Here is a 27,568-nt window from a genome sequence, read left to right on the forward strand (position 1 = left end):
CAAAAAAAAAAAAAAAAAAAAAAAAAAAAAAAAAAAAAAAACAGAACAAAACAGAAAACACAAAAATCTCACCTACCTGCCTTGATTTACATGAAACATCTCTGAGGATAGCAGAACCAACTACCGACACTGAATTCGTTCCAGACAGGAAAGCCTCCCCCCAGAAGTCAGTTCCTAGCCATTTGAAGCACATGAAGGAACTAAATTTTGCATTTACACAGGCTTTATTTTTTTAATTGCCATTTTAATTACCAGCTGAGTTCACCGAGCCCCCGTAAGTGGGGAGAGGAGAAGCGATGCTCGCGGGCCCCCTGGCAGCACAGGCCGATCCAGGCGGCGTTGCTGGGGCAGGGTGACGGCCGCCCGCCGCCCGTCTGCACCCAGCGTACACCGGCACCCGCGGCTGCGCAGCGTTCCCCGAGGGAAGGGCTGTCAGCAGGCCCTGTGCCCACACTTGCATCCGAAGACCCAAGTGCTCTCCAAGTTTGTGGGGTCTCAGGTTTGGAAGTTTTATGCAGCTCTCTATCTGCACTTTTTATTTTTTTAAATAAGCATGTAATTTACAATATTGAACGAAATATGGAATAAATACCACTTGTCACTATCCAATGCTACAACTTCTTTAAGCCTGTAATTACTCACAAAAGCCTTTTACTACCCGATAAATCTCCCACAGATTTCTCCCTAAATGAGTTCAGTCTGAATCTGAGGATTACCATCTGAAAAGACGCGAATTTATTTTCACTTATTTATTCCTCTAGTTTGATCTATCCCAAGGATGAGGAGAAAAGAAGAAATATGAGCTATTTACACTTACCAGAAGTCCTCAGGAAGTTCAGAACAGGACCCTGCATAACTTTTCAGGTCTCTGCTCCACACTGCTCACTGATGCCTCGCCGGCACGCACAGCGCGAGCACAGCGTCGCGCTCTGGAAGAGGCCTGGGGCTAACGAAGGAGGAGGTGATGATAAGGGTACGGCGAATTCTGGTTCTTCTCCAAGCTAAGCAGCACAAGCAGAAGATGGGAACAGCACAGGAGCCATGCACAAGCCCCATCACTCCACAAGAGGTCTGCCTGACCCCCGCCAGACCTCCAGACTGGGACCAGCCCTGCTCAGCCCCTCAGGCCACAACAGTACCAACGTCAGCAGGGTTCCATGCTCAGGCAGTTCAGGCACCTACCCTGCCAGAAAACCCAACCCTCCAAATGTTCTCATGGATTTATCTCCCTCAGCCAGCTCGCCATCAGGTCAGACGGACACTAATTGGTTATCAGATGTAAAAAAAAAAACAACTATCAATTGTTTGAAAGTCATGCACACTCTACAATGGCTAAGCTTGCTTGAAAATTGTAATAGACTCTTACCTCCAAGCTCCCTCTCTAGTGGAAAGAGAAAATCTTTAAAATAAGAAGGAGACGAGAGCACATCTTTTCTTCTATGAAAATGAGGTAGATGCTTCATAATAAGCATTTTGAGCAGCACTGCTTGCCGATACGAGGCTAGGAGCCATTCCTCAAGTGCTGTCATGTCAACCCAACACACGTTCTGGTGTCGGGAAAACCTCCAAGGATTTGACTTTCCCCTTTAGTGGTCCAATTACTATTTGTCCAAATAAGCAATACATATTTTCCAACATTACTATTAGACATTTTGCAAAGCATGGACTACACCAGGGGTAAGTCCAACATTTTTCTCTCTCTGCAAAACCACGAGTTGCATATTAAGCACTGCAGAGCCTGTGGGGATATTATGTTGTACCCAGGCAGAAAGCTGGCTTTATCTTTTCTTGTAACAGGCTCAAGTTAACATTTTTAAACATAAGCAAGGTATTTTTTCATGTCTTTTGGGCAAGGAGTACTCAACATGCATTAATGTCTTGCTCTATTAACAAAGAAACTATGGCAACACACTCATAGTTGCCAAGAGAATTACTGAAACAAGGTTTAATAGTTAATAAGCAGCCAGATGATGTCAGACTCATCTATTAAGACCAGTTTGTATCTGCCTATTGGAACTTAATGTCCCAGAAAGTTGGGTTGGCCAGTATTAAATAGTCTTCCTTTCAGCCCAATTATCAGTAATAAAAGCAATTTTCTAAAGAATAGTGTAGAGTTGTACAAAATGTGGCCAGACCGTGCCTGTATTTCATAGCACAACTATTATTCTCCTTTTGTTAAGGAGCAATTTTCTAGATGTCAGAGATGTGAATCAAAATTTAATGCAATGTGTGTCACAAAGCTGGGAATTACAGAAGTTGCCCACAGAATTTCCCAACTGCCATGTACCCGGCATTGCACATGGAGGAAATCAAAACATTTGCTAAAATAATACTTGTGTCAACACATTTTTGAAGTATGCTGATTTTTTTTATAAATTGAGGTGATCAAAACATCTTAAATAGTTTCCAGCAAAAGTTAGTTTCTAGAATTAACTAATTAATTTAGGGAAAGACACTGAGTTAGCAGAGGTACTTGTAGATTGCTTTCCCTGTCTGGCAAAACCAAAAATGTCTCGGTGACTTCTGAAACAGCTTCTCCTGCCTTTGGCCCCCTCCTTCCCTGTCTGCACAAGGCAGAAAGCAGTCCTCTAGCCCGGTTTGACAAAACCTGCAAACTCCAGAGAGTGACTGAACGGGTGCATCTTTTGACCAGATTTTACCCAACGTGGTGCAAAGGAAAGGTACCCATACCCCATTCCCTTCCTTCAGCACAGCCAAACCCTAACAACCACCTCTATCGGCGCAGCCGAGCCGAGTGGGGCACACACTGAACCCGCAGGTCCCCGGGGCGCAGAGCAAGGGCAGGCCGCGCCGCCGAGCCTCCCGGTGCCTCAGCCCGGCGGCAGCGGCGGCACCACCTGTGTCGCTCCCTGGTGCAACTGGCACAGGGCCGGCCATCAGCAGGATGAGGTGAGGCTGGCCGGAGGGACGGCCCTGCTGCCTGGGGGTGGTGGCTCCCTCGCCTCAGGGCCCACTCTGGTGACAACGCTTTGACGCCAGCCTCCACGTGCCCAGCGGCACGCAGGGGCTGCGTCGGCACCCGCCATGCCCCCCAGCTCCCTGCCCTCCCTCTGCCCAGCACCCATGGGTGACAGGACCGGGCCTCCTGCCTACAAAGCCTCAACCACAGCTCCACGCAAACGGCATCGCCTCCCGCCTTGTGCCTGTTTTTATCCACACCTACTCCGAAGCATCTGCTGACAGCATCACTGAGAAGCAGAATGCACGGACACAGGCAACATCTCTGCAATTTTCCAAGAGGGAGCAGTGACAAGGGTAAATTATCTAAATTGGTGCAAGTCAGATTTTCACTTAAAAATAATAAAAATCACACACACAGTACATACCTTGACGCCTGCATAACAGATGTGCTCCAGAACTGCATAATATCTGCCAAAATCTTCTATTTCAGGAAGCAGGCCTTCGTGTCGCTTCCATTTGCAATGCACTGAAAGCCTGTGATTACCACTGAAGCACACTTGGCTCTCCCGAAAAATACAAATAAAGCAAGAAATAAGGAGCAAGGGTGCTGCAAGTTATTAATTAGGGCCACTCGGTGTGCCCCAGGATGGTGATGTGACTGACCCCACTGATGGGAACTGGGAATACTCAGGGCGGCAAGTACCTGGAACTGCCCTGGGAGCTTGTGCCACAAAATGAGACAGACTGGGGCCAGGTGAACTGGTCCTGCATCGAGCAAACGGGACAACCGAAGTATCACAGAAAGAATAACGTCATCTAATCTGTTCTTTAATAAAGGAAACAAAGTGCTATGCAGTAAGCACAGCAGGGATATATAGGAAACACTGGATGAAGTTTTGGAAACCAGCTTGGCAGGAAGGTCAGGAACACATAATGCAGAGGAAATTTCACCTCTGTAGCTTGTGGGACACAGTCCCAATGCAGAAAGCTCGCAGTGAAGCCCAGTTTGTCAGTCAGTGCCTGGGGGTTTTGTCACCAGCACCTCTCCACCCGTCTGGCTGTCCCTCGCCAGTGCCGCATTGCCACAGACACCCCATTGAGTGCGAATTGCCCAAAAGCCAACAGCCTCCACAACCATTCCCCACACAAACACGCTGGGCTACTGGTGGAGCAACTGTGAGTCCTAAATCATCCGCTCATCAGCTCTCCAGAGACACAGGAGACGAGCACACCAGCAAAAGCCCAGGAGCACCAGCTCTGCCCCAGCCACAACCATCCCTCCGGCCCCTTCCACAGGCCGCCCCTGCCTGCAGGGCACGGCCATGTCGAGGAGACCTGCAGTCTTCACAGTCCTTCATGGTAGGCGGGGAGGACCACATCCAGTAACGCTATTATGGGCAACCCACAGGTCAGGTAGGAAGGCTGGTTATATTCCTGCCTGAGTCTGGAGGGAGACACGCTGAAATTGGAAGCCTGGAATTCAGTGTAACAGAAGAGCTGGAGACATGAAGTGACTGACATACATTTCACTATCAACTTAATACAGAGGCTTTGGCCAGCATCACCACAAAAACAGCAAAAATAATAATAAAAATAATATTCAAACAAAAATAATGTCATGTATGTTAAACAATAATTATTTTTAAAAAATATTAAAAGATTTTCTGTGGGTTAATGCAGGCACAGAAATGCCATAAATCTATGTCTATGTCAGGCATCACCACCGCTGGGCTATCAGAATATCAGAGTTTCAAACTCAGGTAAGGCTCCTATTAAGCTGAGAGTTTTAAAAATACAGTAAGAAACAATCCCTGCATTGAAAAAAGTTTGGTTTCTGATTAGGCAGGATAGGAAAAAATCAAAATAAAGTGTAATGGAGATGAAACTGGCCAAGGCTACAGAGCAAAGCGGGAGCTGCCAGCACATCTCACACTCAGCTCAGCGCTGTTTGCATGGCACAGTGCTGCCTCGCCTCAGCTCTCCTCTCCAACAGGTCGGCATTACGTCCTCTCGTCCATACATAAGAAATCAGATGAAAATGAGACTTTACTGAAGTACTAGGAGATTAATCAACATTACCAAGAAATTGACTTCATTTGCTGGTGATTCAGGCAAGTTCTACAGATGGAAAAGACAGACTCTAAATGGGTTCAAAGTCTGCTGCACACAGGTGTTTTCCACACAGGATATTTTCACAGAATCACAGAATACTGTCTGAAAGCCAGCTTGTCTGCCCCAAGCCTCCAAAAGGAGCTGTGCCTGAATCACTCCCAACAGCACTGCTTCCTACGCTTGCAGAAACTGCGATTACCTCAGAGGCCCACTCCCCAGAGCTGACTATACATACTTACCATTAAACAGCCTTCCATAAAATCCAACCACTCCTTCCTTCCTGTTTATTACATGAGTTATTGCTTCTACTGACAATGGAAACTGAGAAAAACGTTCTCCCTTCCTCTGCCCCGGTACCCCTCTCACCCATTCTTCATGGGTCAGACATCCCGGTCCCTCGGTGGTCTCCTACAAAGACAGGTGGGAGGGGTGCTGCCCATGGCAAGGGGTTGGAATTAGATGGTCTTTAAGATTCTTTCCAACCCAAACCATTCTGTGACTCTGTGATTCCTCCAGACCCTCCCAAGTAGCCACAATGCCTGCAGATCAATACTGCGTGCACCCAGCTGAGGCTTCGTTATTGATAACGACCCACTACAAGTTCTAGGTACAACGTCTTTGCTTACAGGACTGCTCTCTAACCAATTTCTTTCCAACCACTTATTGCTCCACTGCTGCCATCACCACTGGAGATGCTATATGCACAGGAGCATCTTTTCAAAATACCTTACACTTCACTTTTGTCTGTGGCATGCTCTAATCTTTGCAACTCTCAGCTCACCGATCCTTTAAAACATCTCATTTTTGGCCTATTACATCTTCCATGACTTTCAGTTTAGTCTCCAGAGCTCTTTCCCATGAAATCCATCACAAACCCCTTAATACTCCTGAAGACGAAAACTGGGCCTTTATCTCTGGATCATTTCTTGCATTCTCTTGATTACATCTGACTGCTTCCCTTGCACTGCAATGCAAAATTTTATGTTCCCAGGTCCTCTGGCAACAAACTCCTCCATCACTTCTTAAAGGCCTTTGCACCACAGATCTACCTCCTGGAGTCGCAACCCAGGAAGAACTCTGCTCAGCACCTGAACCTCAGCACAGCTGACGCAGCTCAAATGTGGTGCACCTAGGCACCACAGAGCTCACAAAGCCCACCCACACCCAGCCATGCGCAGAGGAGGACAAAGGTGCCCGCTTTTGCCTGATCTCAGCAGCCCTGCCGAGTTCCAGCTACGACACCGGTAAGCAGCAAAGAGCAGTCCTGAGCTGCCGTTGTGCACAGGAGGAACTGCCCTGTGAGCACCCAGATCACCACGAACCACGGCGATGCAGGGAACCTATGGCACGCAGCTGCAGATGTGTGCCAGATTTCATTATTAGTGAAGTGTTTGGCAACTCTGACGTTTTGGGAACACAAAACATATAACTTGGTGCAATTTCTCATGACTTAGTATCCTTCCTATATAGAAAAATAAAATACCCTTAAAAAAACTCAGTTCTTCATGTGAACGTTGCATGAAAGATACGGAAATGTTCTCTTCTCTATGAAGTGAACATCTTAAGAACAGATGGATCATATTTGGATCTTTCTTTCATAAATATAATATTCACCATTTGGAATAAAATGAGCGGTACAGCTGTCCATTGTCCTCACTTGAAGGGGGTTTTTGTTCATTAAATAAGCAGGAAATCAAGAGAGTGTGGAAGAACAGAAAATCACAGCACATCTTAAACAACGCCGGGGTAACTCTCCTAACAGCTTTGCAGGGACCTCACACCATTCATGCGCACAGAAATGAAAAACATGATCCTGCAAACCCTTCTGGAGCAGAGAGCATCTCCTATGAGCAGCAGCACTGAAAGGATTAGGATTGTTCACCTACATCATTGCTCAAATAAAGGTCTGCAGTTTGGGGAGGGGTGCTTTTCCCCTCTGTATTTTGCTACTTAAACCTCCCAACAGCCACAAAACCAAGCAATAACTCAACTGAGAGCTAATCTGCTGTCTTTACTTAGGATAAATTATGAATTGCTGTATTATGGACATTCGCTAATTCAAAAGGCTTCTAAATCAAAGATATCAATATTCATAACTCCCTGACCCAATGTCCACATAATTTAATAACGCTCGTCTTGTATGGCTTCAGTGAGGCCAGCATCAGGCTTTATTTGGTAGAAACAGGTCCTGCAGGAGGAGGCGCAGAAAGGAGCATACATCTAAACTAAGGCAGAGATGACTCAGACAAGGCCGTTAGAATGAGGTAGATGATAAAAATACCCTAAAGACGTAAGGGAAATTGCAAAAACACTAATTTGGTTCTAAACCAGTACGACTGGGCCACTTCTTTCGCATTTGCTGTCTAACCCAACTCTAAAATTAAACGTAAATAATGCTAGGGACGAGCCCTACGGCGGCTCCCGGTACACAGACACACACCACTCCCCTAGCCTGCCATACACTCCTCACGCCAGCCCGACCACCCGTGGAGCCATCTCCCTGTTGCAAGCCAGCAAGAGGAGCGAAGAGCTGGCGGAGTGGTGATGCTTCCTTCCCAGCCTCAGCTCTGTGTCCTCCCACCGCCACGCTAACCTCCCCGCCCTGGGAACGCACCCTGCCTAAATAGTTTGTGCCGGGGCTGGTAGGAAAACGGAGTTTTCTGAACGATGAGGAAAAAATAGCAAAAATCTAGAAAAGTGTGGTGTGTTTTTAAATCTAAAAAGGTACAGATTGATTAATCAGCTCTGTACCAAGCTGAGAACAAAACGCTACAGCTTGCTTTGCAACTGTGACTGCTTTCACAGCAGAATGTGTGCAGAAAGCTAATGCGAATGCTTTTCACTTTCAAAATTAAATCTAAGGACAATTTCTTTTAGGCTTTATTACTAGAGCAGAATAAGCTACTTTTATCTTATTATTTTGAACAGAAATTTCTGTTAGGAAATTGGAGATTTGCTTCTTTCAGCAGCCGTACTTTTCTCTCTCTAATTGCCGCTAAGTAACAGACACCTATTTAATTAAAGACTCTTTGTAACTTGACAGCAATCTCTAGAAATAGTTTCTCTCTTGAATTACCTCCTTGAAAATTTTTCTGTCAAGGCATAACTGAGAAAGTGACCTCCACCGTGACCAGGGGGAACGCGGACAGTCCCAGCACAGTTCACTCCTGGCCACACACCTCTGAGCGGCTCGTGCCGCCCCTCGCTGCAGTACACGTACAGGCTGCTCAGCTCCACGCCAACCAGGGGTACTCTGGGGTCAGTCGGCTATCTTAGTCACCCTGCAGCCCCAAAGGATTTTTCAGGAAAAACAAAACAAAACAAAACCTTGGCTGAATTCGTTCTCATCTATGTCAGTGGCCTGTTAGGCAACTGAGCGAGGCAAAAGGAAAACTGTCACTGAGAGCTTTAGTGTGCCAAATGTGTGCTGCACAGTGTAATGATATATTGAAAGACACGTACGTCGTAAGCTATTCCTTGTTAACTAATTATGAAATGCAAAGTCACTGCCAATTTACCATTGCAAGACAATGTTCCAGCTGCTTTCATATTGACACAATAGGCTTCGACTTTAAAATAGGCCCTTCAGAGGCAGTAAGTGATTAACAGGAAAATCAGGCCGTTTTCACACTAAGTGACAATTGAAGATACCCACTGTTTGGAACAGAGAACTCACTCAGAGCCTTAAATATTGTATTCCTGCTACAGTATCTGAAGTTCCTAACTCAGAATAAATGAAGACAAGTTGTGATTTTTTTTTTCTTTTCAGTTTTCTTAGCTCAGTTCTCAAAGGCTCACAGAGTCGCTCTCAGTGACTTCTCCATACATTACATCTGTTTTTTCTTGCATTCAGGCTACAGAAAATGAATGTAAAAACATACCAACTGGAAGTTCTGGGTTTTAGTGACTAGACTTCAGCTTGACAGTGTATCTTTAATAACTGCATCTCACATTAGCAGAACATCTTTGTTTACGCCAAACATACCACATAACATTCAGCAGTATACAAGGAAGGATCGTAATTAGAGCTGTACTGTAATTGTCAAAACAAACAAGCAACATTGATTTTGCTCATTTGCTGATACAAATTCTCAATGGAAACAGAAAAATCCACTATCCAACATGTTCATTTCAGTGAAGTGCTGTTGGAAAAAGAAAAACAAGGCCACGGGGTGCAAGGTTGGATGGTGAGCGACTGAACAGCTTCACGACACGTTGGGGTGGATGCTGCACCAGCCTGAACGCTCTCCTGAGGAGCAACTCTTACAACATGGACATTACATCCCGTATGGAAAGGCCCAGAACAGAGCTGGGGTGTGTTACGGTTGGAAAATGTAGTGAGAAGAACAAAACAAACAACAAGCTCGTGCTTAAGTCCCTGACAGAACTCCCTCTTACTTGCTTTTTAATTAACCGCCAATAATTAGCATCACCCAAGCAGCCTCAGTAGAGTGCCTCCGCATGGCTTTGCACTACCCTCCAGAAACAGTGCGCTCTAATTACAGGCTGAGCCTCACCAGGCCAGCGGGGCTGCGCTTCTCCAGGGCCAAACCCAGCGAGGACATTTTTCTCCCAGCCGTTCCTACATTTAAGTCTACAGAAGCAATTTCCTAGGTGCAACGATTACTCTCGGCTCCAGTTAAAGATCTTGCCTCATCCTGAGCAGCACGAAGGCTAGCGCTCACAGGGAGAAGACGCTGATTGCGCTGGCCGGGACACCTGCTCTGGGCAGCACACGTGGTCCCACTTTTTGCTGAGACTTGCCAACACCTGTGTGATATTCACACCAACTACATGCTAAGGAGCACTGAGGGCAGCCCCCGGAGCCGCTAACCTCACGTCTGTCCCACCACGGCAGTGCTAGCAGGACGCAGCGCAGCGCTCTGCTCGCTGCTCGACAGCAGCACTGCTGGTCCAGCCCCACAGCCGGCCGCAAATGGAGTTTGCTCCTTCACAGCCTTTAAAAAAAAAAAAAAAAAAAAACATTGACAGTGCCTGGATTTTGCTTGAAATCGGAGCTAACAGCATAGCACGCAGAGGAGTAATGTTTTAAGTGGAAAAAGCCATTTCTGCAGATGACATTCTACGCTTGGGCAATTAAAAGAGAAGCAGCAACAAACGTTCAGAGAACGCGCAGTGAGAGCGGTGCAGCAGCAACGGGCCTGTTCCCTGCATTACTCGTCACTTTCTTTTTGCTTTTTTTCTTTTTTTAATGCTCCATGACATTAACAAAGTAAATTTAGAAACAACAGACTATTTTTATAGCAATACTCAACCTGTGGAAATCGCTGCCCCAAGACTTCAGCAGAGCAGATTCTCCAGTCATATTTTTAAGGATTGTCAAGTTGTATTACCACTAACATGCTGACAGGCGAAGAGAGCAATAGGAAGGATCACGTTTTTTTTCCAAGATACAAACTGAAGGGCAGGAGATGTTCCTCCCCTGCTGCGCAGTGCTGCACGACTTCTGTCATTAGCTGCTGGTACGACGGCTCACGGAGATGGGATGTCTACCAGATGCTTCAGAAGCCGAATTCACTGCAGGAATTGTACAGAAAGTTAAGAAGTGATGTGACCTGTTTAAGAAAAGTGAGCAAACGAAGAGATGAAGCCCTGCTCGCAGTGCTGAGCAGCACTGATACCCGAGCAGTGAGGAGCAGGAGTTCAGGTATGATGGAAGTGCGTGCAGCATCCCGCCTCCAGCACGGTAACGACAGCTGCTGTGCTTCTCCTGCACCAAGCACAACGGCGGTGGGTCCATGACCAGACCTTCTAGTTGCTATGGAAATACAGATAATAATGAGCAGTAAGAGTAATTGTAGAGACACACCAGTTGCTAACGCGAAATCCAATGCACTTCATAGTACTGTAATATTGCAGCTCCTGAGGTGCTATTACACAAATGCATCTAAGAGAAATGGAGCCATTTTGGAGAAGGGAAAAAAAGACGCTTTGCATCAAAAGATCGGTGTTTACAAGAATTTTCAAAGTAGACAAACTATTGCTTCTGCTAGTATCATGCCACTTGGAGAGGCTCTGACACCATATTCAGAAGATTTTAAACGCTAATTAACAGTAAAATTAGCAATATTAATAATTGACCACGTTTTCTTCAGAGAAATTGAGCCACATTAAATCGAGTAACAGTGGGTAACTGAGTCCTCACACTTTGCATATTTGTTCTGTGTACCTAAAGAAGGCTACAAAGGCTGCTCAAAGAAAAGAAGAAAAGGAACTACCCACTTGCTGTTTAGCTTCATGTTTTATGCAGAAACAAATGCTGAGGTATTGTGAAAAAATTACTGGGCTTAAACTGGCAACTGGTGTGTGATTGATCACCTCGGAACAGGGTAAGTCCCCCGTGTTTTATGGTAGAGCCCTGCAGCTGTTTGTGCTGTGCCACCAGGACGCACAGCCGGGCAGGCAGCAGCACACTCTCCTGCCCGTCCCGAGGCACTGTGTGCCATCCCCGCGCCCAGCTCCGGCCAGACCGAGCTGCTCCGGGCCGACCTTCTGCTCCCGGCAGCGTGCCCGAGGCACATCTAGCATCGCATCGTGAGAAAGCAGGCAATTAAGCAAGTCACACCGCCGGCTCCGTCACACACCTGACAGACGGCCGGGCGTCTTCCAGGGGTGTCACTCCTGCCACGCGAGGTGCCAGCAGGAGCGCCAGGAGCCCACGCCACCGACGGGCACGTCGACACGCGTGCCAGAATGGAACAAACGCTGGGAAGCAGGAGGGAGGGAGGGTTTGCCCTCGCCTTCCGAGCCAGGCACATTGAAAAATGCCTCCCATGCTGCAAACAAGGGTGCCATTCCCAACAAGACCTGCACGGGTCTTTACCCAGGAGCCAGCCCCTGCGTGTATGACAACCCGCCAGAACCTAAGGCGATGGGGAGCCAGATCAGCACACACCACCCTGTTCCCCGTGCCTTTCGCACACAGCTGCTGGAGGCCAGGCCCCACACCCAGAGCCCCCAGCCGCACATGGCGGGGCCTGCTGCCCTACCGCGGGGATCCCGCCAGCTGCGGCATCCCCCCGCCTCGGTGCAGGACGTTTATTACGAAGCCTTTGAGCTCTCTTCAGCCCTCAGGCAGGTGAGACAAGCAGGATTTCTGCCGCTCCTCTCCCAGCTACACTGCCAGCAGGCGCTGCCCGGGCCCCCCTCCCGTGGTGCTGAGCCCCAACAGCACAGGGCACCACGAGCTCCTCCGGAGGATGCTCCCTCAAGGCTCCGGTTGAGAGACTTTCTTTCAGTCAATTTCACCAGAACATGATCTATTTGCTCTGCTCCCTCATGTTTATCTAATGGTGACTTCTTTCCCACAGAACTCTCTTTACAGAATTGTCTCCGCTTTCCCTGCAGGCTGCCATGACACTGCCGTAAGACACATCAGGAAGGGGTGTCGGTGCATTTGGGTTCCAAGTGAGAACTTAAGAATGTCTCAGATAAAGACAGAGTTCAGCAATTTTTTATTATTATTTTTAATTACAAAAGATTCTTTAAGAAGTTTGAGACTGACAAAATGTGTTGGCTTTGTGTTTTTTTCTGGGGGAGAAGGGATAGGGGGAGAAGGGGAAACCACCTTCAGACTCAGTGGTATTTAATAATACATTCCACGATTATCACCGAATTGACCAGATCCTTCCAGTACTGCTTCACTCTCCTGTGGACACAGTGTGTAACAGTGCTGAGAAAAGGACTCTTCGTACAAGGAGTTTCCGAGAAGATCTTCTTCCAGGACACTACAATCAGCAGCTTCGGTTTTTAATCAAGAGGCTTTTACTATTGCCACACCAGCAAATCCATTGTTGGACATGAAAGACAGCCTTGTTCTTCCTGCTGCGTCACTGCGGCTGCTAACGGCTACCAGAGCATGGGGGCGAAGAAAAGAAAAACAGTCTGTTCACTGGGCAGATCAGTGTGACCACTTTCCCATCGCACTGGTGAATCCCTAAGGCTAAGCGCACAGAACGCCCCCGTGGTCTACGCAGTGACCGCGCCAACCCAGCAGTGGCTCAGTCAAACACACATCACTGCTCATCATCACCGCGTCCCTAAGAAACATTTCATCCACAAGAACCGTGAGAGAAGGCACACTTAACGAAACGCAGCTCTCTTGCCTCTCAACATGTATTTTCTGTAGCTCCAGCAATGCTGCATGTATCACATTTACCTCGTTTAAGGGTGGTCTGTGCTCCAGCTCTCTGCAAGAGCGTTGCATCGCACTTGAGCACTGTGAAGAAAATTTAAAACCAACCAAACCAACCAAAGCCACAGCCTCGTGAAGAAGGGCTGCGGCTGTCCGTTCTGTTCATTGCTTGGCAACTAGATAGACGAGCACCATGGAAATGCAGCCAGTGCCTCTTGTGCTGTTTTTTTTTTAATGTGTGCCTATTAACCAGCCCGCTGGAGAGGACCCTGAATTTCCCCAGCACTCAGAGTGGGCCAGCAGCACACCGCTTCGCAGCGCTGGGCACGGGGCGCAGGCTGCTCGGAGCACACACTGCACTGCACCACACCCAGAGCAGCTGGCTCGACACACAGCTTTGGAAGAGAGCACGCAGCAACAGAAGGCTTTGCTGCCTCAATGGGCAGGCAGTTATATATATATAACATATATGTATTTAACAAAGCTAACGAGTTTCGTATTTACTCGCATTGCAATGTGAGCAGCGCGCGGGATCTGCATGCGTATACGTTGTACTTAGAGTTAATTTATACGTTACCCAGTTAAGATAGCGTTCCCTGCGACAGCACTGTCAACACAATTATGATAACTTGAAAACAAACTCTGGATTTCCTTCCTCAGCAGAAGCCACCGGTGCAGCCCGCACTGTGCACGTGGCTCCGGAGCACTATTTTAAGAGCTCAGTCCTATCTTTGTCCTGGAAGCTCACGAGCAGCAGACACGCGCTCCCAAAATACCTTCAGCTAGGATAAACCGACGTGCTCTTCCACCAGCAGTGCCTCGGGATTTTAACGCCTGTGGGAAACGCTGCTTTGCGAGTGCCCGACGCTTTTTTGACAAACACAGCGTAAGAGAGGACGCACACCGCAGGCCAGCAATGCCGGTGGCTCGTGGGGCTCTGAGAGGAAAAACAAAGCATCCCAAGGAGCCTGCAGCACGAGCACCGTGATGAATTCAGCTAAGCAGCAGCCCTCAGCTCAAAGGGGGGCAAAGACAAGAATTATCAGAACAAAACGCACTCGTGAAGCTTGGGGATCTTTTTATCTCGCTGTGATCCCTGGTATCTGCACACGTGGTGCTGTACCCTGCCATACATCTCTGGGATCATCCCCTTCCTTCATCAGGCAAGTTGCTCCCAGACCTCTGGCAATGAGTGGCTCTTTTTTGTAAAGAAAGAAAAATTATTATCAAGATAATAAATTAGTGGTTGTCAGCCATACATGCCTGCAATGTAGGTAAGTCTGCAAAGGAAGAAAAGACATAGCCACAAGAAATTAACTAACACTTGAGAAGTTTGGTTTGCCGGGGTAGGATTGACCCCGGCTAAGAGCGCTAATTCCCTTCGGTTCTCCCCAAAGCCAACAAATCCGTTCCTTGTTCCGCGGGCACCAGAGGCAGGTGTCTCAGCAGGTGTGCTCAGCGGAGGGGCTGCCTGCATGCACAGGGACTGAGCCTGCCCACCCCGCACCACAGGAGCACAGAGTGGATGACAATTGCTGCTCGGGATTCATTTAAACCCAACAGCAGGAAACAGACCCAAATGTACAGGAAACGGCAAACAGAATTATTTACAAAGTTTAACTTCTCTGGGGAAAGCAGACATCCCATTTCTGTGACAAGAAATTCTCTTGAACACTGCCAAGTACCGGCTCTCAGAAGACAACACCTCATGCAAAAGGCTTTAAAAACGAGAGAGGGAAACCCGGCCCGTCGCCTGCTGAGCCGAGGGCAGCGCCTGCTCCCCGGCCCCATGCGGGTGCCAGCGGGCACTGGAGCTCCCTGGGCAGCAGTGGTGTGCGGGCACCGTGCAGGCAGCTCCCCGAGGGACTGCTGGCGCTGTGTGCTTGGTGCTCAGCGCAGCTGGGGCACATCCAGGGCCGCTCGCACCAGGGCTGCTGGTCCGCGGGCTTTCCAGCAGCGCGGACAGAAACAAACCCTCCTGCAGCCTCGGCAGACAAGGAGAGAACCAGCAACTGGAAACCCGTCCCAAGGCAGAAGGAAGAGGGGATACCTTCAGTGGTGTGGGACGGAGCGCAGGAAAATCTGAGCCAAGGCCAGCAGAAACACTACACTAACATTATTTCTGAAGTATTGTTGAGGGGCAATCAGTGACTGAATTGTTTGTTGACATTACTCAACGTTCTGATGAACAGAAGCAATTTGTTCTGGTTAAAGGAGACCCGCTATTTTTAAAGGAATTTCACACATTGATCTTTATATCAGAAAGCCACACACAAAAACACACAACACGCTGAAAACACTCATTAATCAATCCCTGAGCTCTCCTCCTGCAACTGCGCTTGTTTTGACACCTGCTTGCAATTTTTCTCGCTGTGGCATTTAACACGAAATAAAAACTAATCAAGCAAAAATGAACAGCGAGTGCGAGTGCCCCGGCACACCGAGTTCACCCTGTGCCAAACACACCACAGCGCGCTGCCGACAGGCCTCTTCCTGCTGGGGACTGCACAGAGCACAAGGCACCGGTGTCCCCGCGCAGCCGCAGCCCGAGGCGGCTCCCCAGCTACCCCCGGCCGCTCCTGGTGCCCCCCATGAGCACCGTGCCCACAGTGCTGGACACTGGCTGCAGCCGCAGAGCCCCTGCCGGGCACACAGCCCCTGCCGGCACACTGGGAGGCGAGTGGCTCCGAGAATCCCTCCATAAAGGTGGCAGGCAGCAGCTGCACGGGAGGAACAACCAAGCACAGTGAGATCCTCAGGGGTCAAGTCAACCAGCAGCTCTCCGCTCCCGACGCCACGCGCTGCTCTGCTTGCGCCTCTTCCCCCACGGGCCTGACTGCTGACCAGGCGTCCCTTAACGTTTGGGGAACCCAGGGAGGTTATGCAGAGCTCACAGCAACAGCCCAAACCCCTGCTGACCTGCCTGGTCGTGCTCATGACCGCCTGCAGGTGCGATGATGTATGAAGGCAACGGGAACACCCCAAGGTCACAGCCAGGAGGTACCCGGGCGGCTGCGCGCTGGTGCCAGAGGTGTTCCTGCTCCAGGCAGAGACCCTGCCCACCCGCGGGCGCTGCCTGCAGCCAGCCCTTCGGTACGGAGCTGTGGGGACCACTTGGGCGTAGATGAATTATTCACACGACTGCAGTGTACTGAATTGAGTCTTTCAAGTGCAAATTACTTGGGACCAGGCTTTAGCCTTATTTTCTGTAAAGCACGAAACACATTTTCCTACGGTACAAACAATCCACGTCTGATATATATTATTTTCTGTATTTCCTACTTCCTAGTCTTGCCTACCAGTTTCCATTAAAACAGAACCAGCAAGATATAAAACAAACATGCAGCATACAAATTCCCAGTGGATTATACACACGTTTTACAAGGTCATTTAGCATCCTACATATCACAGCTTTTAAAAAGGCCTTTCACGAGATACAACATCACCCTGACAGCAGAAACACCCGGAGTCATAAGGGCAACGCCGTGTCCAACTAGCATCAGCGGCAGCTGCGGTACGAGATTCACCCGCTGCCAACCTGATCCGAGGGGTAACCAACCACCAGGGCCAGCTGGAGGCTGTGGTGTGCAAAGACCAACTGCACAGCCCGGAATATACTTGGGCAGATCTCATTTTTGCTCAGTTGTCATGGCAGTGGCTTGTGGGTGTTTGCAGCATGCACTGACAGGGAGTGTCACACCTCAGCAACACACTTGCTACCCAATGCTTCGAAAGTGCTTTTTCTGTACTTGAAATAGCACAGAAATGGTAGTAGCAACAAAAAGCTGCTTGCAAGGAGAAGAAAGCTGTGTTCATCAGACGTCCAGAGACAACTCAGCTGTGTGCATGCGCTGCGCTGCTTGGGTGGTCTTTGGAGAATAGATTTGGAAGGGCCTTGGCTGATCCTGATGGCGTCCTGGATGGATAACTGACATTAAACACATGACTTTGCAACTCCGTTTCACCGGCATGCATCGCAGCCCAGCCCTCCTCAGACATCCCACCCAACCCTCGGGAGAGCCGCTTGCTCAGAGGAGCCAGAGCTTCAGTGCAAGCCTTGCCAAGCCTCCTCCTCCTGACTTTTGTCAATGTATTCAGGGACCAGGATTAGAACATGGGAATTCTTCAAGTGACCAGTAAAGGGGATCTAAGTAAGTACTCTCTCCATGCTCTCACACTAATTAACCTGTCCATACACCAATAAAATTAAAGCCCGGTGCTCAGAAGTGTCTTTGGTGCAAGTCTCCTATATACCACAACAGTTCATCATCAACTAATTTTTCCTAGTTACTACTGAATTTCCGTGATCCCTTCCCTTCTTCCCCCCTCTGTGTGTCTGAAACGTGGACAATGGCCTTTTGCTGCCACCAGGTAATCCCTCTAAATTCACAGGACACGCATCGTAAGCCAGTATTTTAAGTAGGGATGCTGACTTCTGCTTAGTCGTGGGTTCTGTTCGGGGTTTGTCCGATTGGTTGTGGGGGGAAAGGGTTTGGTCAGGGACTTAACCCGAAATGAAAGAACTATTTTCCTGAGCAAAGGCAGCTGTGCTTTTCCCTTGCGCAGACCACGCAGACACGGGGAGTCCCGCAGCAGCACGCTGTCCGGAGGCACTGCGCACAGCGCCACGCGGTTGTATCTTCACCTACCCTCACCGCTTTGCTGCGGTTTCTCAGCACACTTCAGTACTGCAACATGCTGTACCCAGCACACCAACCAGATAAATACATGATCGCTTGGACCTTCGGACAGCTAGGCTGTAACAAAATGAAGGCCTTTAACAGCAGGGCGGCTTTTTCACTGAACAGCCTCTTGCAGGTTAACTCCAAAGCCACTCAGAGCACGTGTCGGCCTCGGGAGCACATGAACTCTCTGCTGATAACCACAGAACCAAGCAGGTCTATTTTTTGAACAATACATGAAAATTATCAGCTTCCAGAGCTGTCATTTGAGCTGTAAATACACCACTAATTGCTGTTTAATTTACTTACCCGGGACGGGTAACCACCAGCCTGTCAGGACGCAGCGCGCGCAGTCACACCAGCAGGCTGCGGGCTCAGGACGTCACGCAGCGCCCGCCTCTCCGCACCAGGCCCAGGTACTGGAAGGGACCCCGTAAACGGCCTAGCTGTAACTGAGCACATCAACATCACGCACTGTCATACCTCACTGCTTAGCAGTATTCAGAGCCGCCTGTTCCCACACGTCCTGAGCACTTCTAATTTTCCGTAACTGTCACCTAAAGCAATTTAATTCCTGAAGAACAGGGGAGAGAAGAAGAGGACACTGACATTTATCTCCTGTTGTTAGGGGAAGCTAAGCTGCTCACGAGCCACCCTGCTCTGTGTCCTTGGGGAGACTAATGCCAAAGCACAGATTAGCTATCGTTGTTCTTTCCTCGCCAGCTCCCCGCAGCACACACATCTCCGCGTTCTGGCTTTAGGTGCCACTCAGCACCCTGCCGTTACCACTACCTGGCACCGTGTTGCTTCTGTCCGACCTCTCGCCACGCCACACAACGGGGAGGTATCGCCCGTGGTTAATACCCGTGCGCTGTTACCGGGACCCTGGGCCAGGCGGCAAGAGGAGCACGTTAGCACGCCGCGCAGCTACCTGGGGCTTCCTGGACTCAGCACAGCGGCAGCATGTGAAGGCAGGGCTGCTGCCCGTCCCAGGGCCGACCTCCTCGGCAGCTCCTGCCGACCGGGTTCTCCTGGGTGGGCCACGGCAACGAGAACTCGGCCATGGCCACGGGGAGCCGAAAGCCCAAACACCAATCCAAATGCAGAGAAACACCGCTGCCAGCTCCACGCAAACATTACCCACCATCTTCAGTTTAAGGCATTCCCATGAGAAATAAGCAGGCATTTGAAAGGAAACGCGCCTTGTGTCCCTACACAAGGGCTCATCAGGGCTCCCCCCGGTACATGCACACCCTACAGACGATGCGCCATACACGATCCACTGCCACGCAAGAGCTAAAGCAGCTGCATGCGGTTCTACACTGCTCACCGCTTCATTAGCTGCATTCTTTTCATGACTTGATACTTTTATCAAATAGAACCACCTTTTCCATTTCCAACAAGGTTTTACATTTTACACGATACAAGCTGACGTTCTGCCAGCCAGAAGCATGGAGCAGCACCACAAACACCTTCACACGCCCAGCATCCCCGTGCATGTCTCCTGTCCGAGAACTGCCAGCACGGGTGTCCCAAAGCTACCTGCAACCACGCGCTGCAGCTCCTGATCGACTCCATCTAATTGCATTCATAGCCCCGGGACGATGCGGCTGCAGGCTTCAGTGGAAATGCTAGCAGAACGGGAAAGGTTATCATTACATAGCAGGAAGGTGATCAATAAGGTGTTTAGACCCCTCACAGCATGCATCTTACCTGCTACTCTAAATTCACAGAAAGTCTGCTTTAAATGGATTGTAGCGATTGTGCCCTTTAGAGAACAGATGAAGTATTAATTTGATCTAACATTTTACCTGAACTGGATTTCTGATTACTTTTCTCGATCTGCCCTTTTCCCTCCCCATCAGTCAAGCACCCCATGAGTCGCAGTCAGGCTTGTTAATTTTCCCTTACTTGACTTCAGGCAGCCTCTGCTGCCATCAGGGTGTGTTTTCACCTGAACTCCTCTTTTACGACTTCCCATAAACTCATTTGCCCCTCAAGGCCTTGCATAATCTTTCTTCCTTTTTTTTCAGAAGATGTCTGGGATGATCCTACATGAGACAGGGCGTGACAACTGCAAGATCCTGCACTGGACAGCAAAAATACCACGGGGATGGAGCTGAGTTCAGCAGGACACTCTGTGTCAGCGCTAGGAACATCACCGCATCAGCCCGAGCTCAGCCAGGGGACCCCCAAGCTCAGGCGGACGCGGGCTGTGCAGCAACACCGCACAGCCACTATTGCGAGGGAGATGCCATGGTCATGGTTTCACTCAGAGAAGCAGTGATCAGCCAGAGGTTACCTGTGACATCCTGCATTACCTTACTGCAGGTACAGGGCTGCTGTATGGGCTGTGCGCCTCCTGGAGCCTCACTGGAGCAGGCTGGCAGAGCACTCTCCCAGCCGGAGCCATACACAAGCTCTAACCCCTTCCTCCCCATCCTGCCGCACTCAGGTGACCCTGGCTTCAGCTCTGTGACACTGCAGGCAGGGCAGGCAGTGGGAAAGAGGCAGCGATTCCCCCTGACCTGACACAGGGAGGCAGCTCCTTCAGAGAGGCAGCAGGCTCTGCCCTGCCGGCCTCCATCTCCGCTCCCAGGGCGTCTCGGCAGCCCCCCGGTGCTTCCAGGCGCAGAGATCGGGGGCTCTCGCATTGGGCACGCTGCCCGGGTCAGTTCCCTCGAGGACATCACCTGCAGGGTCTCAGCAATGCAAACTCTGCTCAGACAAACACTGCTTGGGAACCCTTCACCTGAGAATATTGACACCACGAGCTTCTGTCACAATTTGTCCTGGTCAAAGGGTGTCTCCGTCCCACTTGGAAGACGAAATGGCTGTACGAGCGCTGAAACATTCAGAGACACAAAGCCCACAGCAGCCTTGGATGAGTCTGTGGTGTATGCTGGACCTCTGCTAAATGAAGTATGAAAATTTGCAACTTGCTTACCCTGACAATGCTTTGACCAGCTGACATCTTTTCGATGTCAAGAGAGCTTCCTGAGATGGAAAGCTTGGTGTGGGGCAGAGGCAGGAGAACGATGCCACGACCCTGTACCACCCGGCGCTGGACCAAGACAAGCAATGCAGTTCTGCAAGACAGTTCACAAAAGGAAGGCCGTGTCTAAATTGCTAATGGTAAAATCGTAAAACAGAGAATGGCCAAGTAAACCTGAAAAAAATAAAAAGATTTGATAGAACAAAGTACCTAATGAACGCAGGAAACATTTCCAGCCTCCACGCATATTGTATCACCTCTTTGAAAGAGGGTTTACATTTTTAAACAGTTGCAAATTAGAAGATTTAAACAAAAATATATAAGCTAACACAAGTGAAAGATAAAGCATGACTTCAGGTAAGCAACCGTGACAGTTGTACCTAAGTGCAATTCTGCAGTGTGCAGAGGAAGACGTTTTGTCCCCCCCCTTTGGTGCAAACCAGACCGGTATTTCTCCAGGTTAGCTTCAGCGCTGTTGAACAGGCTGCGGTCCTCAACGTGGATAGTAAAATGAGAGAGGAATTATTCATTATTTCTGGAGGAGAAGGAGCCAATAATCCAACTGCTGGGCAGGTAACTACTCATTTTCGTGGTCTGCCATTAGCGAGCTCGCTGGATTTAAACCATCTCTGCGTTACGTGACACACAAACTTCACACACAGAGCTCCTTCAGCAGAAAACCAGCAAGAACGGCACACACTTGCAGCACTGTCTCCACAACAAACCGATGCGGTGACCTCAAGACCCCACGGCAACTTGCCGAGACGGCCATCGCGCCTCGCAGCGTGACCCCGCACGCCTCTCCTGCCTCTCCCTCCCCGGGAGCGGAGGCGGTGCCGAGGCATCGCTGCCAGCCCTGCACCGCGGCCTGCTCCACCTCGTGCCCTGCCCCACCACACCCCATTCACTACCAAGTCGGGGACAAACGGGTACGATGGGCTGTAGGCACGGACCCCCGATGCAGGTTTGTGTTAAAAGCGAGCCCACTCGCCCGGGGAGGCTGCCGCAGCGCCGAGCCCACCGCTGGCTGCGGACCCTCGGCGGAGGCCGTGGGCAGGCCCTGCCCAGCAGCACCCCCGGGCCCGCCGCTGACCCGCTCCGGTTAGCCGTGGTAACGGAAAGGTGCAAACCCTTAGCGTGAACAGAGCGCCTGCTTTCACTGGGATGTCGGGCCGCAGCGAGAACTTGTCTCTGGGTAAACTACACACAACAAAAGCCACAGATCTGGGAGAAGGAAGATTTCAAACAGAATAAGAACAACAACAACAACAGGCAATACTAAACCCAGCTTTTCTGACACCTCCTGGCAATTTTCACTCCCTCCTCCCCCCCAGATACTTACTTAGTTACCACTTTGATGCATAAATGCTTTTTTCCTCTTGTTTTTAAATAACAGGCAAAGGCATCTGTGCTCCCAGCCCACAGCCACTAAGAGTCAGGCGACAACAAAAGGTTTGCTTTGCAGCCCGGTCGGGGATTTTCGGATGGGTAACCTACGCAGGCCTAGAGGCGCGGGTCCCTGGCTGCCCCACGGGATAGTTTCTTTACCTCCATTTTAGGAAAAAAAAAAAAAATAATAGTAATAAGCAATTCAGAGAGCACGGAGGCTTAGCAGATCTGTACTTGACCCTACAGAAATGGGAATTTACAGGTGCCCCACCGGGCCCAGAGCTCCCCGACCCAAGGGGCAGCGCCTGGTTGCGCAGCGCCCACGGCCCTGCCGCCCTCAGGACACTGGGTATAAGGCACGGGGCACGGCAACGGCTCCTGGCCTCTTGGGGACGGGTCTGGGGGTCCCATCCCCCAGAAGTCCCGGCCGCACAAGGCAGCAGGGTGCACGGAGACCTGCGGCCTCGAGGAAGGGGCACAAAGCACAGGCGCACTGCACACAAGGAAAGGCCCAGGGGAAGTCAAGCTTTGCTCCCGTCCCTCCCTCCTGCAGGGTCAGTCCCACGCTGTGCCCTCATCGCTCCCAAGGTCCCTGCTTGATTGTGGGGGAGAGAATCTCAACCTTAAAAGTAATGCTTAGCCCTGCGGAACAGGCTGGACGTCTCACTCCCAGGGGATCAGAAAACAGGATGCAAAAGGAGAACAACAACACAGCCTGACACAGCTTAATTCACGCCTTTGCAACAACTGGAGCCGAAATGAAAGGGGAGCCCGAGGGAGCGTCCCTCGGTCCCGAGCCTCCAGCACAGAGCCGCAGGGATGGCGCAGGGTGAGGGCAGGCGAGGCACCCGCACGCCTCGCGGCCTCTCTGTGCACCGAGCAGCTCCAGAGCGCATCACCCGGGGTCTTGCTCACCGGATTATCACGATGAGGCAGAGGGATCTGTATTCTGGTGCGCGTGTAGTCCCACAGCCTGCCAACACATTGTTTGAAATTAAAATGGAGATTATTTTAAGCACGTTACCCCAGGTTTTGCAACTTCTCGCCTGTTTCCATGGGGATGGGAGCCGTGCCGGCAGCTGCTGCAGGGCCCTTCAAACTCCTGCACATTTCTGGAGGACTACCAGGGAGAGAGCCAGGGCCAGCTCCCACACACCGCCCAGATGCTACGAGCCCTGCGGGCCCAGCGTGTCCCTAAAGCTGAAATGCCTCAGCTTCAGCAAACGGCAGCTGGCCCCTCGGGAGCCACATGAGGCCCACACAAAGCACCCCAGCCGCCACCGCACCCCACAGGGGTTCCACACCGGAGGCCTGGCTGTGTGCTGCACAAGGGGAGCTGTGAAGGGCAGAGCGCCTGCCAGCAGGGTCACGTACCCTGGGCACGCAGACGAGCATCCCCGTGCTCCCCTCGGGAAGTGCACGTATCACATCTTTCCTTCTGCCTGCTCACCCCAAGTCCCAGGTCGGGGCCGGCTCCCTCCAGCACCCGAGCCAAAGCATTGTGAGCACAGACTGTTCCTTGTGAGGGAAAGCCCACACACTCGCGGACACACCACGTAAGGCCGCGAGCAGCCCTATGCCACGCGCATCTCGCAGCCAGCCTGGTCGGCTGCAGGAGCTGCACAACTGGGGCCTTGCACCAAGAGCAACTTTATCGAGCAAGCAAGATTAAAGAGAGGAGGCCGGACGGTGCGCCAAGTCATCAGCGCTTTGGTAGAGACAGACGAGGGATTGGCATACACTGCCTGACACAAAACACTAATCAGGACAAACATAATTAGGCTGCCACATTACAGCCCCGTAAATCCGCTGGGAACCTGCAGTGTCACCAACCAGGCACAAAGCCCTTGGACCAGGCACCTCCTCGGAAGCGAGAGGAAGAACAGCTCAGCGGGCGGTGCCAGATGGTTTTACATACTGCCGTTTACATTTACATACGCTTTTTTAGTAAGCCACTTTGACTCAGGAGCAGCCACGACCAAAGCGCACCCTGTGGATATAACAGCACCTGCGGGCACACCGCGCTGCGCCCCTCGCCCCGCACAGACCTGTGGGCAGCACCACGGCGCTACCTCCGCGCGCTCCTTGTGTTGCCTCTCCCTCAGGTTTCGCCTCTTTCACAGTCTGAGCACATCTGCCAAACGGTTTCTAAAATTGAAAGGTTGAAACGTTCCTGTTGGGTTTACAGTGACATCTTTTTTCCCCATTTGGTAAAGCAAACAAACAAACAAAAAACAAACAAAACGTTTGTTTGGGCTTTTCTGAAGTAGAAAATCTTAACTGCCCACATTCCCTGACCAGCTAACGAGCTTTCAGAAGGTTCTTATGGGTATACAGAAGAAACCCTACAGCCCTTACAGACAAGGACCAGCTCCTGATGCACAGCAATACATGGCAATAATGACCTAAGCCTGCTACAGCTGACTTCAGGCCACCTTAATGCCAGCACACAACAGCTTTAAGCGTCTTCAACCTTTTAGGCTTTTTCCAGCTCTTTTACTTCTTCTTTCCTTACCTTTTTTCCCCTTTCACAGTCATTAACCCTCTCTGCTCAGGATCAAGGCACAACCTACCTCGTCAAACGCTTGCTGTCAAAGAGGCAAGGCTGCCGAGCCTCTCTGGATGGCCAGGCTGGCGCACACACCCCAACCGATGTTGTTTTAGCAGCTTATGCACATGCCAAGCTGTCTATGTAAACGAAAGCTCCTGAGTCGACATTCCCAAAGGGGACGGGAACCATTCCCTGCAGGTCCCAGTGCTTTCTGGAAGCAAACAAAACACAGCGACACTCCCCTGTCAAAGTCAGCTATCCAGTTCCTTGAACCCCGACTCTGAAACACTCAGAAACATTTCAAGATTTTATGAGCCAACACGGAACAGCAAAACGCACACGCTGCAGCCAAGCTCCACACCAAGAACACGAGTGTCAGCAAGAGATGCCAAGGCCCTGCTTCCAGGACAGCTCAGACGAGCCGCGCTGGAAGCTGGCAGTCCCCACACCCGGGCTCAGGGCTAGCAGAAGGCGGCCGGAGCAGGGCAGAGCAGGGCGCAGCAGCCACAGCGGGACGCAAGGCGGGAGCAGGGTGGCCGTGTGGGGCTGTGACTCTCCGTGGTGCCGCGGGGCCGCACACCCCTCATAAGCAGCAAGGGCTGACCACAGGTTACACCGACACTGCGCTTGGAGGTGGTTTGATCCCCGCAAAAACAGCGGGATCTGTTCTGGTATGAACGGAGCATGATGCTGTAAAAGCTGGAGGGGCCGAGGAGACCCGTGGCAGGAAGATGATTTTCTTTCAGTCACAGCCTCACAGTGCTCAGTGCCACAACCCACCAAGGAGCTCACCAGAGGGCTGCGGTCACGGCTGGCGTTTAGCAAGGCAGAAATACAGCAGCAGGCCCGTCGGTTTTATCAAGGTCAGATCCAGCAGCAGGGAGCTGAAGTTGGGCAGCCCAGACTGCAGAGAAGGTGGTGCCGCCTTCTTTGTGAGGTTACCTGCAGACAGCCCCCCAGCACCAGGCCTTTAACCTGAGGACAAACTCGTTACTGCCCAGCCCCAAAAACCCAACCACACCCTGGTTTGACCACGTCTACTTGGCCAAAAGCCTCGGTCATGTAAGCCTTGATACCCCTCCTAAGGACATCAGGCAGCGTGACGCTGCGGGTCTACTGCCTTGGAAATGTGGCATCTGTAGCTAGATTCCTCTGAGGGCAGGTTCTGGACCTCGCGTTGGTACACGTTACAATAAATGCTAGCCTTCCCTTTACGTACAGCCTTTCATAACCAAGAGGGTTTAACCGCTGCATTTAGGCAGCCAGGCTCACTCTGGTGTATGCATCGTTGGGAGCCTATGGGTAGAGTTTCACGTGCTAATCTATTTTTAATTTATCATTATTATTATTTTACTTGAAATTGTCAGCACTAGTAATTCTCCCGCATGATGTCACACACAAAGCGAAAGCATTAACTGGCTGCTTTATTTAAGGAAGTTGTTGGAATGTCTTAAGGGATCTCCATAGCAACCCTGCTGTGCCAGTAAATAGGAGTTCGCCAGAACAACACCGACTGCTCCCAGCACACCAACGAGCCGTGACAAAAAGCCAGGCGATATTGAGAAAGTAACGTCCTAGGAAGTCTCCACTACTGCAAAAGCGCTGCTTAAGAACACCTTACTAGATGGCATCAGGATTTTGCCAACGCCCACGCACCTGCAAAGGTCAGTGTCTCTACACTGGCCGTACGTAGGCTCGGCTCACAACGCGGTGCTTTCTGGATCACGCAGCAAACCTCCAATTTCAGTGCTTCCCCTCGGCGTGCTTGCTGTTCCCGTGCACACCATATCCAAGACGAGAGGTTTTTCGCTGGGCACACGCAGCCCAGGTGGAGCCCGCAGCACCGCACGCACCCGGCAGTCCCACGGCCACTGCCGTGCTCACTGCCGGTACACACAAAGAGGGCTTTTAAAGGACTCTGCCTGCAGCGCTCCTTCCAAGGAGGATTTACTTTGGCGCTCCCTGGTCAATTTGGTGGCACTAACAGCCAGCTCCTCTCCGCTTTAGTAACAGTACAGAGGTGCAAGGGTCAGTAACGCAATGTGCATTACCCTAACCACTAACCAGACGTGCCGGTGGCATCACCCAGCTGCGCATGCAGCAGCGGCTCGCCCAGCCCGGACACGACGCCCGGCTGCCAGGGGCACCATGCGGCCTCAGCTCCCAGGGGGGCCGTGCCCCCGCCACCAGCATTGCTGCCCCGAGCCTCCCGGCACCGGGCGCGCTTCCTTCAGCTGACCCGGGGTAACGCGGCGGCCCCGGAGCACCGGGGGCTGGGGGCACCCAGGGGAGCGGGCTCCACGCCGCCGGCCTGGCGCCTCTCCCGGGGCCGCCGGCAGCCCGGCTCCGCCGCCCCGTAACGGAGCGGCACGGCGCCTGGGGAGCCCGGCACGGCACGGCACGGCGCGGGGAGCCCCGCACTCAGCCCCGCTCCGCCAGCACGGGACGGGGCGACCGCTCCGCAGCGCCGGGCACTTCTCACAACTTGCGCGGCCGGCGGCACCCGGCCTGGCAGCGGCTGGCGCTCCGGCGGTGCCCCCGCGCGGCGCGGCTTGGCTCGGCTCGGCACGGCACGGCTCGGCTCGGCACGCTGCCCCCTGACCCCCGCCCGCCCCCCGCGGGGCTCCACAGGTGCGCACTCACCGTCCTCCCTCTCGTCGAAGACGGGTCTCTTGGAGGACGAGGCGCTCGCTCCCATCCTCTTCTTCCACTTGCCCCAGTGAAACATCGGGGCGAGCCGCCTGGCATGCCCTAAGCGCCGC

General features: G+C 51.3%; 1 protein-coding gene across 2 annotated transcripts in view; it reads right to left on the reverse strand.

Annotated features, from left to right (window-relative positions):
• Window positions 1-27,562, reverse strand: part of STK32C (serine/threonine kinase 32C) — an 83,344-nt gene extending 55,782 nt beyond the window's left edge. Inside the window, exon 1 of one of the 2 annotated variants that reach the window (XM_035330044.1) lies at window positions 27,450-27,534. In XM_035330044.1, the coding sequence (XP_035185935.1) occupies window positions 27,450-27,534 (85 nt within the window). Of the gene's footprint in view, window positions 1-27,449 lie in introns of both variants that reach the window. The other variant, XM_035330045.1, reaches the window with a different exon arrangement.
• Window positions 27,563-27,568: the final 6 nt, after the last annotated feature.

Source organism: Oxyura jamaicensis, chromosome 6 (genome assembly GCF_011077185.1).
Source record: "Oxyura jamaicensis isolate SHBP4307 breed ruddy duck chromosome 6, BPBGC_Ojam_1.0, whole genome shotgun sequence".
In the NCBI taxonomy this organism is placed as follows: domain Eukaryota; kingdom Metazoa; phylum Chordata; class Aves; order Anseriformes; family Anatidae; genus Oxyura; species Oxyura jamaicensis.